General features: G+C 54.5%; 1 protein-coding gene across 1 annotated transcript; it reads right to left on the bottom strand.

Moving 5' to 3' along the window:
• Positions 1-479: 479 nt before the first annotated feature.
• Positions 480-8,899, bottom strand: CDK5RAP3 (CDK5 regulatory subunit associated protein 3). Its single transcript, XM_039227883.1, has 14 exons — positions 8,776-8,899; positions 8,509-8,554; positions 6,340-6,471; positions 5,964-6,064; positions 5,536-5,584; positions 4,751-4,929; positions 4,383-4,519; positions 4,021-4,165; positions 3,508-3,618; positions 3,006-3,081; positions 2,288-2,376; positions 1,435-1,640; positions 929-1,100; positions 480-813 (listed from the first exon to the last, which is right to left on the bottom strand). Exons 1-14 carry the CDS (start codon positions 8,779-8,781, stop codon positions 748-750), a joined length of 1,515 nt encoding a protein of 504 aa, XP_039083814.1. The 5' UTR covers positions 8,782-8,899; the 3' UTR covers positions 480-747.
• Between the last annotated feature and the right edge of the window lie 2,620 nt (positions 8,900-11,519).

The raw sequence follows: 11,519 nt of genomic DNA, 5'->3' as shown, positions 1-11,519 counted from the left end.
GGGCGCTGTCCCGGGGTGGGCTCTACCCAATCACAGCGTGGGCACTTATGGGTAGGAAGTGGACAGGCAGCTAGTGAAGGTGACAAGTCCTGTCTCCACCTTGTTTATCAGACCCTTCCTCCCCAAACCACATTTTCCCCCTGCCTGGAGGTGAGCTGTGATTAAAAGGAAAATACAGCTTTGCTGGCTCCAGCAAGGCTGCCACTCGACTGCTCCCCTTGGGCTCCTGGCCCGAGCAGGGCAGTCTGGCCCGGCCATGGAGAGAAAGGGGCCCAGCAGACTCAGCCACCCCAGAGCTCACTGAACCACTTGTAGATGCTACTCTGGGGCTTTCCCTGTCACCAGAAGCAAAGAGGGAGAGTCCCTAACCCAGGACTCCACAGGAACAGCCGATGGCCTGGGGAACCCACTCGATCCAGAACCCCAGGCAAACAGGTGCACAGCCTTGACCTAAGGCCCAGAGAAGCAGAAACTGTCAGTGGCGAAGCAAGAGTCTCTTCCTCTTTTATTAAGTTCAACTAGATGATGATAAGGACCAGAACTAGGGTTGCAGGCTGACAGGCCACAGGGCCAATCAAGATAGCTTCCTGCCAGAGGGTACAGTGTCAAGGTCACCCTTTAGGTGATGGCTCCTCCATGTGGCTTTCCATCCTCCGATCGCCTGGTCGCTGGCCAGGAAGGGCCCTGCCACAGCAGCCCTGGCTGTCTGCACCCTCCCTCCTGAGGGCAGGTAGAACGCGGGGGCTGTCACAGATAGGTTCCCATCAGGTTCACGGGGCGCCCGTTGTACCTCTTGGAAATGTCAGCTTCAATCTGAAAGACAGTGATACCAAGTGGGTGGGAAGCAGAGAGGCAAAGGTGCCTCATTCTGTAGAAACTGGGGGTCCCCATCCCCCAAGCCTTGGCGGGTCTGCCTTTCCTGTCTTACCAGCTTCTGCAGCTCCTTGGTCTTCTCCAGCAGCAGGTCCAGCTTGGGCTCCAGGGCCGCCTGCTCCTGAAGGGCCTCCTGCTGCTTCTGTACCATCAGCTCTTTCTTCAAAGCCAGAAGCTGGGACTGCTTCAGCTTCTGCTGGAGGAACTCGGTCACTCGGTCCACATACCTGTGCAGGGCACTTGGGTAAGCGGTGTGGCTGAGCAACCCAAGCATCCCCACTCCTCTGCTGGGAAAGGTGAGGCTCAAGAAACCAAATCTGTAACAGGCCTCTCAGCCTCCACCCCCTTCGCTCCTCTGCGAGGGAGAGCGCTCCCAGGTCCCTGCCCTACTCAGGAAGCAGAGCCGTTTTGCCCCAAGAGACCCACCCCTGACCCCAACCTTGACGGCACTGCTATGGGAGGCAGAGAAGAGGAACACAAGGAGTCGGGGGCTGCTTGAGAGGGCGGAAGCCCCACATCATGCTCCAGAACAGCCCAACCTCGACAAGGGGGAAACCAGACCTTGGTGAGGCCAGGATCATAAACAGGTGTTGCATTCGGAGACTGGTGAGCCGGCCAATCAGATCCTGCAGCGCCGACACCATGGTATCCACCTTGGCTTTGGTCTGGCCCTGCAGGATGGCGGGGGCCAGCTGGAACTGGCTCACGGACAAGATGTCTGCCTCCTCGCTCATCTCCACAGCTCGCTGGGACAAGAAGATCTCGAGCTGAGGGCAGAAGAGGATCCGGTTGAAACCCAGAAGAGAACTCAGAAGTTCTCAGATGCTCAAAACACCAGAATGAGATGTGAGGGTTGGACTCTGGGTAAGGAGGTGTTACTTCCTCTGAATACTTGTCCGAATTCAGCTCAGGTCATGATCTCATGGGTCATGAGTTCGAGTCCCGCATCGGGCTCTGCTGACAGCTTGGAGCCTGCAGCCTGCTTCGGATTCTGTGTCTCCCTCTCTCTCTGCCCCTTACCCGCTCACGTTCTCTCTCTCTCTCAAAAATAAACATAACTAAGGACACACAGATTTAACAGGTTCTCTCTGCCCCAGTGAAAGTACGTTCTTTCTGTGAGGAATGAAATTCAGGGAATGGGGATCCACATGTGAGAAGCCCTGGATTAAGAAAAGGGCTAGGAAGAGTTTGGGAACCAGCCACATAGCCTGTCACTCTTATTCTATCTTAGAAACTGGATCCCTTTGTCCTCCCCTGTCCTGAAGGCTAAGAGGGGCCTCTCTGGGCAGAAAGAGAAGGGAATAGATGAGGACTAAGAACTTCGACAAGGCCCTCACCGGCCAGCAGTCCACTGGGAAGGGAACAGGCAGAAATTAACACAAAGAGGAAGGGTCCTCCCAGAGGACAAAGGTACCTCCATGAGCTCATCAATGAACTGATTCCGGGTCTCTGGGTATTCGAGAAGTGTCAGGGCATCTGGGCCCCTAGCAACACCTTCTGGAGCTGCCAGGAAGAGAGACAGAGAAGTGATAAAGTTGCTGGGGCCATGGAAAAAAGACCCTCAAGCATGAGAGGCTCTGGTGGGTTAATATGGACACAAACTCATTGCACTAAAGCTACTATCTGCCTCATCCCAGGGGCGAAGGGTTACCCCTTTCCATATGTCTCGGCCCTAATCGGACACTACCACCAGCCACCAGTCTGTGAGGAGGGCCAGTCTGTGAGGAGGACCGCAGAGTTGGGTTCAGGGCCTGGAAAGGCCCCCTCTGCTCTGGTGGGCCACAAAGTTTCATCCTGCACTGCCCTCTAGCGGCTCAGAGCACTGCTGCATCCTCTCAGCCGGTGGGCGAGCAGGGGGGGGGGGGGTCAGGTCTCACCTCCAAGCCCAGCAGCCCTCCAGGAACCTCCCGTCAGAAAAGATGATCCACATTCGGAATCTCAAAAGTTGAGAGCTTCCAGACTTATAATGTCCCTCCACACTCACATCATCATCAAGATTTTGAGAGAACAGTTAAATGTGTGAGGAGACCACTGTGGCAAGTGCATTTCTTCTTGGTTTCCAGAGACATGGGGGGCGGGGGCGGCTTCTGAGCACCCACTTTTGCCGGGACTCTGGGGAGGGCCGTGCTTACCCTGAGTTCCGGCTTCCAGCACTGTGATCTGCAAGGCGGCATCATCTCCCCAGTCTATCCCATCGCCCCCAGCTTCCTAGGTGGAAATCAAAGAACCCCGGCAGGATTGTAAGAATCTTCCCCAGCAAAGGGAGCCAGGATAAACCAAAGCCCTTGAGGAGTCCAAGGCCTGCACATTTCGCCTGCATGAAGGACTTACGGCCCTGATGTACGTGGTAATGATGGCAGTGGGGGGCGGGGCGCTCATGTATGCTGCCACCCTCATCCTGGCTTAGAGTTACTGCCTACCTGTACCCAACACCTTGCCCCAAACGCCAGGAGAAAAGTGTCAAACCCCAGACACGTCACTGTGGAAACCCCGCCCCAGCCCCACACACCACACCTGGCCTGAAAGCTATGGGCTTCAAGCATTGCCTTTAGAAGACAGCCAACGCGTCTCTTAGCACCAAAGCGGTGATCACAGAAAAGCGCTCAGAGGGATGGAGTGTGAGAGTGTCCTAACCTTTGAGTCCGATTCCAGAGAAATGCCCCAGTCAATTCTGGCAGCCTGGACAGAGATGCCAGAGTCCATCCCTTCAGAAGCCACTTCCATCCCAAAGTCGCCCCAGTCAATCTAGAAGGGGAAAAGAGTGTTAGCTCACAGAAAGTGGGTGAAAGCAGTGGGGCCTGCCTCCCCAGGGGCCTCAGCTGCCCCTGGAGGGGGCACTGGCACGCTGTTCAAGTGCAATGGCCTCTGCACTCCCCAAAGGCCGGCCCTACTTCAGAGCTCACCGGGGTGAAGGATTCCTAGTTTAAAGCCAACAGGCTCACTGAGCCTCTTCAGCATCCGTCTATACTCTGGCCTCAAGGAGGCAGGAAAAATAAAGGAGGAGGGCCCCCTGGACCCCTCTATGTATAGTTTCTCTCACCTAAATCCCTTTTTTCCTTCTGGGACTCTGAACTCAGATAGGGCCGGGTGTAGGGGTGGAGCCTGGGGGGGGAGATGAGGGAGCAGCTCTCCCTCGGCTCGTCTTACCGCATCTTCTTCCACCGGCTCAGGAGGCTCCTCGAGGTGCGGCCGCTCCACCACAGAGGGCTCAGTCCCCGTCCTCCATTCATACACCGTGGCGTTTCCCCGCCTCTGCACGAATCGCAGCATTGGCAACACCTGCTCTGTGGGGCTGCAACAGGGCACGGGGCTGACCCTCCCGCTGCCCACTCGTGGAGCCCACGCTGGCGCCACCCCGAGCCCTACGGCCAGGTGGGCGAGGCTCCCACGGGCTCACGTACGTACAACAAAACTCAAGCGTCAAGTCCGAAAACACAAGCAGAGGAGACAGGACAGCAAGGGAAAACAGGTGGACCGTCCCCGCTGCTGGAGAGAAACAGGTCCCGTACCTTTCACACACAAACCCCACGCAGGCCTGGTAGAGGTCAATGGCTTCGCCCAGGGACTGGGCCCCGGCCCCGATCTCGGCCAGCTGACTCGGCAGGTCCTTCACCAGGGCCAGCAGTTCTCTCCGGACATTGTCTCCCTAGAGAGGATGAATGAGGGAGGCTAAGACAGGAGTGGCGAGAAGCAGAGTCCCCCCCCACCCGCCCCCCGCCCCCGCTGGATTCGAGAAAACGCCTGGAGGCTGGAGATGGGTGAGACACTGGCCCAAGAAGGCCCAAGACGGGCGCAAGCGAGGTGAGAAGGGAGCCTTTCTTGGACGCCAAGGAGCTGGGCTTGGGCCAACAGAGGCCCCAGGAGCCCTCCCGCTCACCGTGATGCCATACTGCTTGCACGAGTGGTAGAACTGCTCCCGCATCTCAGCGGCCCCTGCCTGGCCCTCTTCTTCCTTGCGACTATATTCCTGCTGCAGCTGCTGGCACTTGGCGATCTGCTTCTTCAGCGAGGGGATCTCGTAGTTGACATTTCGAACCAGGAGGCTAGAGAGTTCCACTGCGAAGGACCCAGGAAATTCACCCCAGACGCCCACACTACAAGGCAAGCATGCTGCCGGGACCCCGGGGACACGCACAGGTACACACAGACACCTTATCCGCTCTAATCAGTCCCCTCCTCTGTGAAACAGGGGCCAGAATATTTACCACAAGGACTAACAGAATCCATATGAATCACGAGTACAATTCCTGGCATTCAGGAGATACTCGGTGAGAATGAGCTATTATTAATACTTTGGGGGAGACCTGCCCTGAAGTACAATCGGCCCTGTAATTACTCTCTCAGGCATCCGATGTGGCCCCCGGATGGCCCGTGCCTCTTCTGCCCGGCAGAGAAGAGAGGTGCAGAGGGAGTCAGTCACCCAGAGGTCAGTGGTGGAGGATCTATCCACACCTGCCTGGCCAGGCCCGGCCAAGGCTTCCTACTTGCCTGGTCTTCCACCTCCTCCCAAGACTCTTTGGGGGAATTTCTTGGCCCACCTGGAAAACACCCACACCCCAGCCTCATCCCCCACATGGACTGTGCCTCCTGGAAGCCTAGTGTCTCAGAACTCTGGGAGTGGGCTGCCCCTCGACGCCGGCCTCCCAGGCCAGGCCCCTTTACCTAGATAGATGTTATTCTTCTCGTACAGGGCTACGATCTCCTGCCAGTCCTGGGTAAGAACAGAAACAGGAAGTGAGCCGCGACAGCACCTGGCAGCCACATCTCAGCTCAAGCCGCACACAGGGGAGGCTCCCTCCAGCCTTCACATCACATCAGACGCAAACCCTCCACCCTGTTCACAACGCTGGCCAGACCACCCACTTCATTTTAACAACGTGGTGCCAACGGGCACTCCCCAAAGCAGCAGGCCTAAAAATGGAGACCCAGGGGTAGGATCTACATTTGGTATAAACTTTGGGGATGGAGAGAAAGCTCAGGACACATGCTACGTAGGCATCTCCACCAGACCCTCAGTGAGACCAGGGGCTCTGACCCTGTAGCCTGGAAGTGTAGCTAGCTGCACATTAAGCAGCTTCAGCCACACTTGCCTTCATTCGCTGTGAAGAGTACCGGCCGAAAATATTTTTTGTGGAGGCTTCGGTGCCTTTGAGAAGGTCCACGATCCTTAGGCAGTGGAAGTAGTGAATGTCTAGAGAGCAAGGAAGAGCAAAGACCTTGGGAATTATAGTATCTTGCCCACCTACTCTGGATACAAGGGTGACTGATGAATGTGCTGGGAATCTTAGCATGCATAGCTCTCCCCTTCGGCATTTTGTGTTGGAAGAAACCAGCATGTACCCCCCAAAGTACATCTTCCTCTAGGGGTCGGCCCTAAAGCTAAACAACAAGGGAGGAGTTCGGCTGATAACACAGTGCTCCAGGAAAGGGGGTGGGGGTCCAGTAATATGGCCCCAAAGCACTCACAGGATCCAGAGAGCAGCTGGGCGATCTCCTCGCTCTCTGGCATGTCCTGGATGGCAGCATTGATCTTCTCTCGGATGGTCAACACCAGACTCTGCCATTTCAGGCTGCAGTGCCTTCTGTCGACCAGCCAGTCTGTGTAAGAAACACCCAAGTCACAGCATTCCCACTCATGACAGCCAAAACGCCGTCACTCGAGTGAAATATGCTAAGGCACTGGCTAAACATTGGATTCATATTGTTTAAGGTGTGGGGGATCATGGGAAGATGGGGACTAAAGAGAGGCTCAAAGGGACCCTCGGGGTTAAATGGATTCCAGCAGCCCAACTTCATCACGGTGTGACTTTTATAGCGCCAACTGCCTCCTTGCAGGGATAAAGAAAGATTGTGAACTAGTCCTGACATCAAAGTGCCACTTTTGACCACTCTAAATTCTCCATAATATTTTTGCTTCCATGAATAATTATATCTTTCCTTACTGACAGAGGATGGTTTTCAACTTCCACTTCCTCAGGGCTGGGATTAACCGTGACAATGGAAAATGCAAGATGATTATGCCAAGTACCGGATGAATGAACAACTACAAAGCCCCTAATACCTACAGCGCCCTACGGACTAGGTAACACCTGGCACCACGAGAACACCAATGTGACTGACCTCCTGGAGTCTGAGCCCAGATTTGGGTTTTTAGTGGGGGGGTAGAACCATGCACGTTTCCTCAGGAGGAGAGCGCTAAGAGCTAGGCTTTGTGGTCACATGGTCCTGGCTTCCCATGATCAATTTGCTTAGGCAAGTCTCTTAACCCTTCTGTGCCTTGCTTTCCCCACATGTAAGATGGGGTAATAAGGTACCGAATACAAGAGGAATGAAGGTAAGGCACAGAGCACTGTGCCTAGCACAGGGCAAGGACTCAATAAATCCTAGTAAAAATCACTTTTACAATGTCAGGTGCCTAAAACAGCACCTAGTAGAGCAAACTCTCAATGAATGGTTGTCGTTCCATTGGTCCTTCCTGTGACCAATGACAAGTTCATACACCAAGAGCGCACAGGTGCTGCAGGGCTGGGACAAATCCGAACAGACACTAAAGAAGCGCCATCACGTGGCCACTGCCCAGGACGGACTAAAGGGTCCACAGTGGTGACTCCAGAACCTCACCCTTGATAATACACCTGCCAACTAGTCAAACCTTGGGGTCCCACGCTAGCTATCGGTTATACTCCCTCTGATGTATTCTTCTAAAATCTTTGAAGAGAAAAATTCTGTAGATGTCACAGAACTAGAGGGGCATGCGGTTGTCATACAGAGGTCACCTTAACGACAAAACTAGCACCAGATCAATTAATCCAACTAACATTTTAAAATCCAGGAGCTATGGGGCGCCTGGGTGGCTTAGTCGGTTAAGCGTCTGACTTTCGCTTGGGTCATGATCTCGCGGTTCGTGGGTTCAAGCCCCGCGTCGGGCTCTGTGCTGACTGCCAGCTCAGAGCCTGGAGCCTGTTTCAGTCTGTGACTCCCTCTCTCTCTGACCCTCCCCTGCTCACGCTGTCTCTCTCTCTCCTAGAAATAAATAAAACATTAAAAAAAAAAAATTTAAAAAAATAAAATAAAATAAAATAAAATCCAGGAGCTGTGCACTCGCCCTGGAAAGGTCATAATGAAGAGGTCCTTGCCTGGCTCTGAACTGAGGAGGTACAGAGATCAGATACTGGCAGCAGGGAGATGGCCTGGCAACTAATAGGTCTTTATTCTCAACTGGGTCTGTCTCTTTTCCCCTTGAAATCGAGGGGTGATGGAAGCTTTTAAAATTAAAGGAAGGTTTTGTTTTTTCATACAAAAAGCATGGACACTGGAGCCCGACAAACTTAAGCTCCAATTTCAGATCTGCTGTTTAGTAGCTGACCATCTTTAAAGTAAGCCATTACCCTCTTGGTGTCTGAATGATTTGACAACACGTGTTAGGGATGTTAAAGTAGAAGAGGCAGGTCAAGTACAGACTAAGCATAATTCCTTCCTGCTCCTCCCAGCGCTGGCACGTAGCCACCGCAGGGGGCACAGAACAGAACGGCCGGTCAGGGGCCTTGGGGCATCACAGCTCCCAGCTGCTGGCGACAGGAGGCAAAGGGCCGGGCTTCCCCACTGGCAGCCATTGCGCGAGGCGTCCCCTCCTACCGAGCAGCTTGCTGGTCTGGATGTCGATGGGCACGTGCTGATGGTCCTGGCGGGAAACAGCGGGAAACAGGGCGTGAGCGCGGGGAGGGGCGTGCCACCCGCGCGCTTATCTCCGGGGCCCAACCGCCACCTTGAGGGGCCAGAATGATGGGCCGAGGAGGCCTGAACCCGGGAGGGAGGCCGGAGAAGCGGGTGAGGGCCGACGAACTGAACTCTGTCCCAGGGTCCCGACCCAAGGCCCCATTCCCCCAGCTCCCGTCTCCACACCTGCATCTTCCCTCCACTTCCGCTTCCGGCCGGCGACCCAACTCAGCCCCACCTACAACCAATCCAGCGCAGGTCTGGCTGAGCCTCGTTTAGGCACGATCGGACCTCCTCCGGCCACGTCGCCACTTTCCTCCGAGCCAATCGGGGCGCGCGCTCCACCCCTGGCCACAAGCCCCACCCACCTCAGCGCTCTGAATGGCTGAGCCCGGGTAGGGGCGGGAGAACCGGAGACAGCCAATGGGAGACGCAAGGCGGGCTCAGAGCTGGAGAAGGGCGGGGACGCGAAGAAAAGGCCGCAGAGGCGGCGAGATCACGGCAGGCGGCGCCGTAGGGTTGGTCCCGGCCGCTTCCGGCCAGGTGGGCGCTGGGTATACGTTGCAGGGATTACCGCGTTTGCAGACAGGGTCCTAGCGCCGACCCTGGCGATTTGGAATCCGTTAGAAATGCCTTCTTCCTGCCTTGCCTGGCTTTACTGTTCTTCGTAGTTTGTAGGTCTCTTGTGGCACTTAGCACATTTTGCCTTCCCATTCAGCTGATCTGATAGACATGGGTTGAGCACCTGCTGTGTGTTGTGTGATTAGGACAGGGAAGGGGAGGTAGGAGGGCCAAGGGAGGCATTCCAAAGAGAACACCTAAATTGAATCTTAAAGGAAGAGCTACAGTAAGAGGGGAGTGGGGAGGGGTCTTCTGGTTGGAGGAGACCATCCAGACAAAGCTTTGGAGGCCACAAAATGCAGGAGGGGTGCGAGGACCACCTGGCAGGCAGGACTGGCAGCATAATTGGTGGGGTGCAGGGCAAAATGAAAATGTAGGGCCCCTTGTTAAAAAGTAGAAGAATTTCAAGAGGGCCCTGCATCAGGTCTCACACTCATGAAGGAGGCCGTGAAGGCAGGCCGACCTCTATCCAGTAAAAAGTGTGTGGCAAGGAGTGGCCAGAGAAGGGACTGTGAAGGTGAAAGGTCATATCACAGGGAGGAGCCTCATTAGGGAACTTGGACTTCACCCCTGCAGACAGAGAGGAACCACTGGAGGCTTTGAAGGGTTTGAAGCAGGGAGGGACCTGTTCAGATCTACTGCAGGGAGGATGATTTCAGGGAGATAAGACTGGAGACAGGGAGACTATCGAAGTGATGATACAGAGGTCAGGGCCTGGCCTGGGATAAGGCATGAGGAGGAGGGGAAGGGCTGGATTTGAGAGATGTTTTGGACGGAAATGGACAGAACTTGGCCATCAAATGGGTGTGTGGATGGGGGAGATAGACAGCAAGGATGACCTGTAAAGTGGCTGGATTAGGAGTGCCACCAACTGAGATGGGGATGTAGGATGCTGAGCTGGTATTGGGGAGGAGGGGCCCTTGGCTTTGAACCTACCAGGTTAGTGGTGCTGGGAGGCCCCCAACTGAAAAAGTGTGCAAGAGACACTTGGGTCTGGGGCTCCTAGGTGGCTCAGTCAGTTAAGCGTCCGGCTTCGGCTCAGGTCATGATCTCACTGTTCGTGGGTTCAAGCCCCATGTCGGGCTCTGTGCTGACAGCTAGCTCAGAGCCTGGAGCCTGCTTCAGATTCTGTGTCTCCCTCTCTCTCTGACCCTCCTCTGCGCACACTGTCTCTCTCAGAAATAAATTTTTTAAAAAACATTAAAAATTTAAAAAAAAAAACAGGAGAGACACTTGGGTCTATAGCTCTGTAGTTCAGGGGAGCCCTGGGGCTAGGGGTGCAGCTCTGGAGGGCCACAAGCTGACTGATCTGTAGTTCACGTGGTGGCTGAAGCTGAGGGAAGGCATGAGATTGGGCAAGAAATGGGTAGAGTGAGGAGGAGACTGCATGGGCCCAGAGTAGATCACCAGGAACCTCACAGGGCCCGGTGTGCCATTTGGGGCTCCTCCCCTTCCAGGATGTTAGCTCCTCCAAGAGACTCTGCCTGATTCTTTGGAAAGGACCCCCCTCCCCATCTCTGCCCCAGCACAGCACTTAGGGCTCAGTAAAATTTGTTCTTGAACTGTGTGGTGTGGTACAGCAGCAAGACCTAGATTTCGGTCCGGGAAGACCTTGGACTACTTCCATAACCTCTCTGCCAGCCAGTTTCCTTAACATGGAGCTAGCACTTGTCTTGAAATTTCTACTTATAGGCTTACATAAATAAACATACTAAATGTATATAACACTTTGCATTTCACAACATGCTTTAATATCTCTCTCATGCTTTGAAGACTGTGTGTGTGAGAAACACTAAGTCATTGATTTTTTTCCCCGTTTTTTAAAGTTATTTATTTAGTTTTGAGAGAGAGAAGAGAGCAGGGGAGAGGGAGAGAGGGACAGAGAGAGAATTCCAAGCAGGCTTCGCACTGTCAACACGGAGCCCGATGCGGGGCTCGAACTCAGGAACCAGGAGATCATGACCTGAGCTTAAGTTGGACGCTTTACTGACTGAGCCACCCAGGTGCCCCTAATTGTCATTATTATAACATGGGTTGAGAGATTTCCCTGGAAATAGCTCGTCGGGCAGAACTAAGGGTCTCTTCAGGGCCCTCTCATGGGAATTTGGCTCCCATCTCAGAGTCCTGACTCAGGCTGTAAGAATTGCTGGGGCTCCCCCATGATTAAACAAACACTTACTGAGCTCCAACTATGTGTTCCTGGCTCCCTGGGACTCCCCAAGAAGCATGGCCCTGCCCCACCCTCTAGGTGCATCTCTCCTCCTTGAACCAACAGGTGGGGCAGAGCAGGGCAGGGTGAGCTGGTGGAG

Source organism: Hyaena hyaena, unplaced genomic scaffold (genome assembly GCF_003009895.1).
Source record: "Hyaena hyaena isolate Hyena2069 unplaced genomic scaffold, ASM300989v1 scaffold_29, whole genome shotgun sequence".
In the NCBI taxonomy this organism is placed as follows: domain Eukaryota; kingdom Metazoa; phylum Chordata; class Mammalia; order Carnivora; family Hyaenidae; genus Hyaena; species Hyaena hyaena.
The sequence above is the reverse complement of the archived record's forward strand: the minus strand, read 5'-3'. Positions and strand labels throughout refer to the sequence as shown.

What these genes read in the sequence shown, in the direction of transcription:
- CDK5RAP3 (XM_039227883.1), bottom strand. An exon ending in GAAGAATAACATCTATCTAG is followed by an intron (nt 4,930 to 5,535) that starts GTAAAGGGGCCT and finishes GGTCCTTCGCAG; the next exon opens with TGGAACTCTCTAGCCTCCTG. An exon ending in GTGGGGTTTGTGTGTGAAAG is followed by an intron (nt 4,166 to 4,382) that starts GTACGGGACCTG and finishes GCCCTGTTGCAG; the next exon opens with CCCCACAGAGCAGGTGTTGC.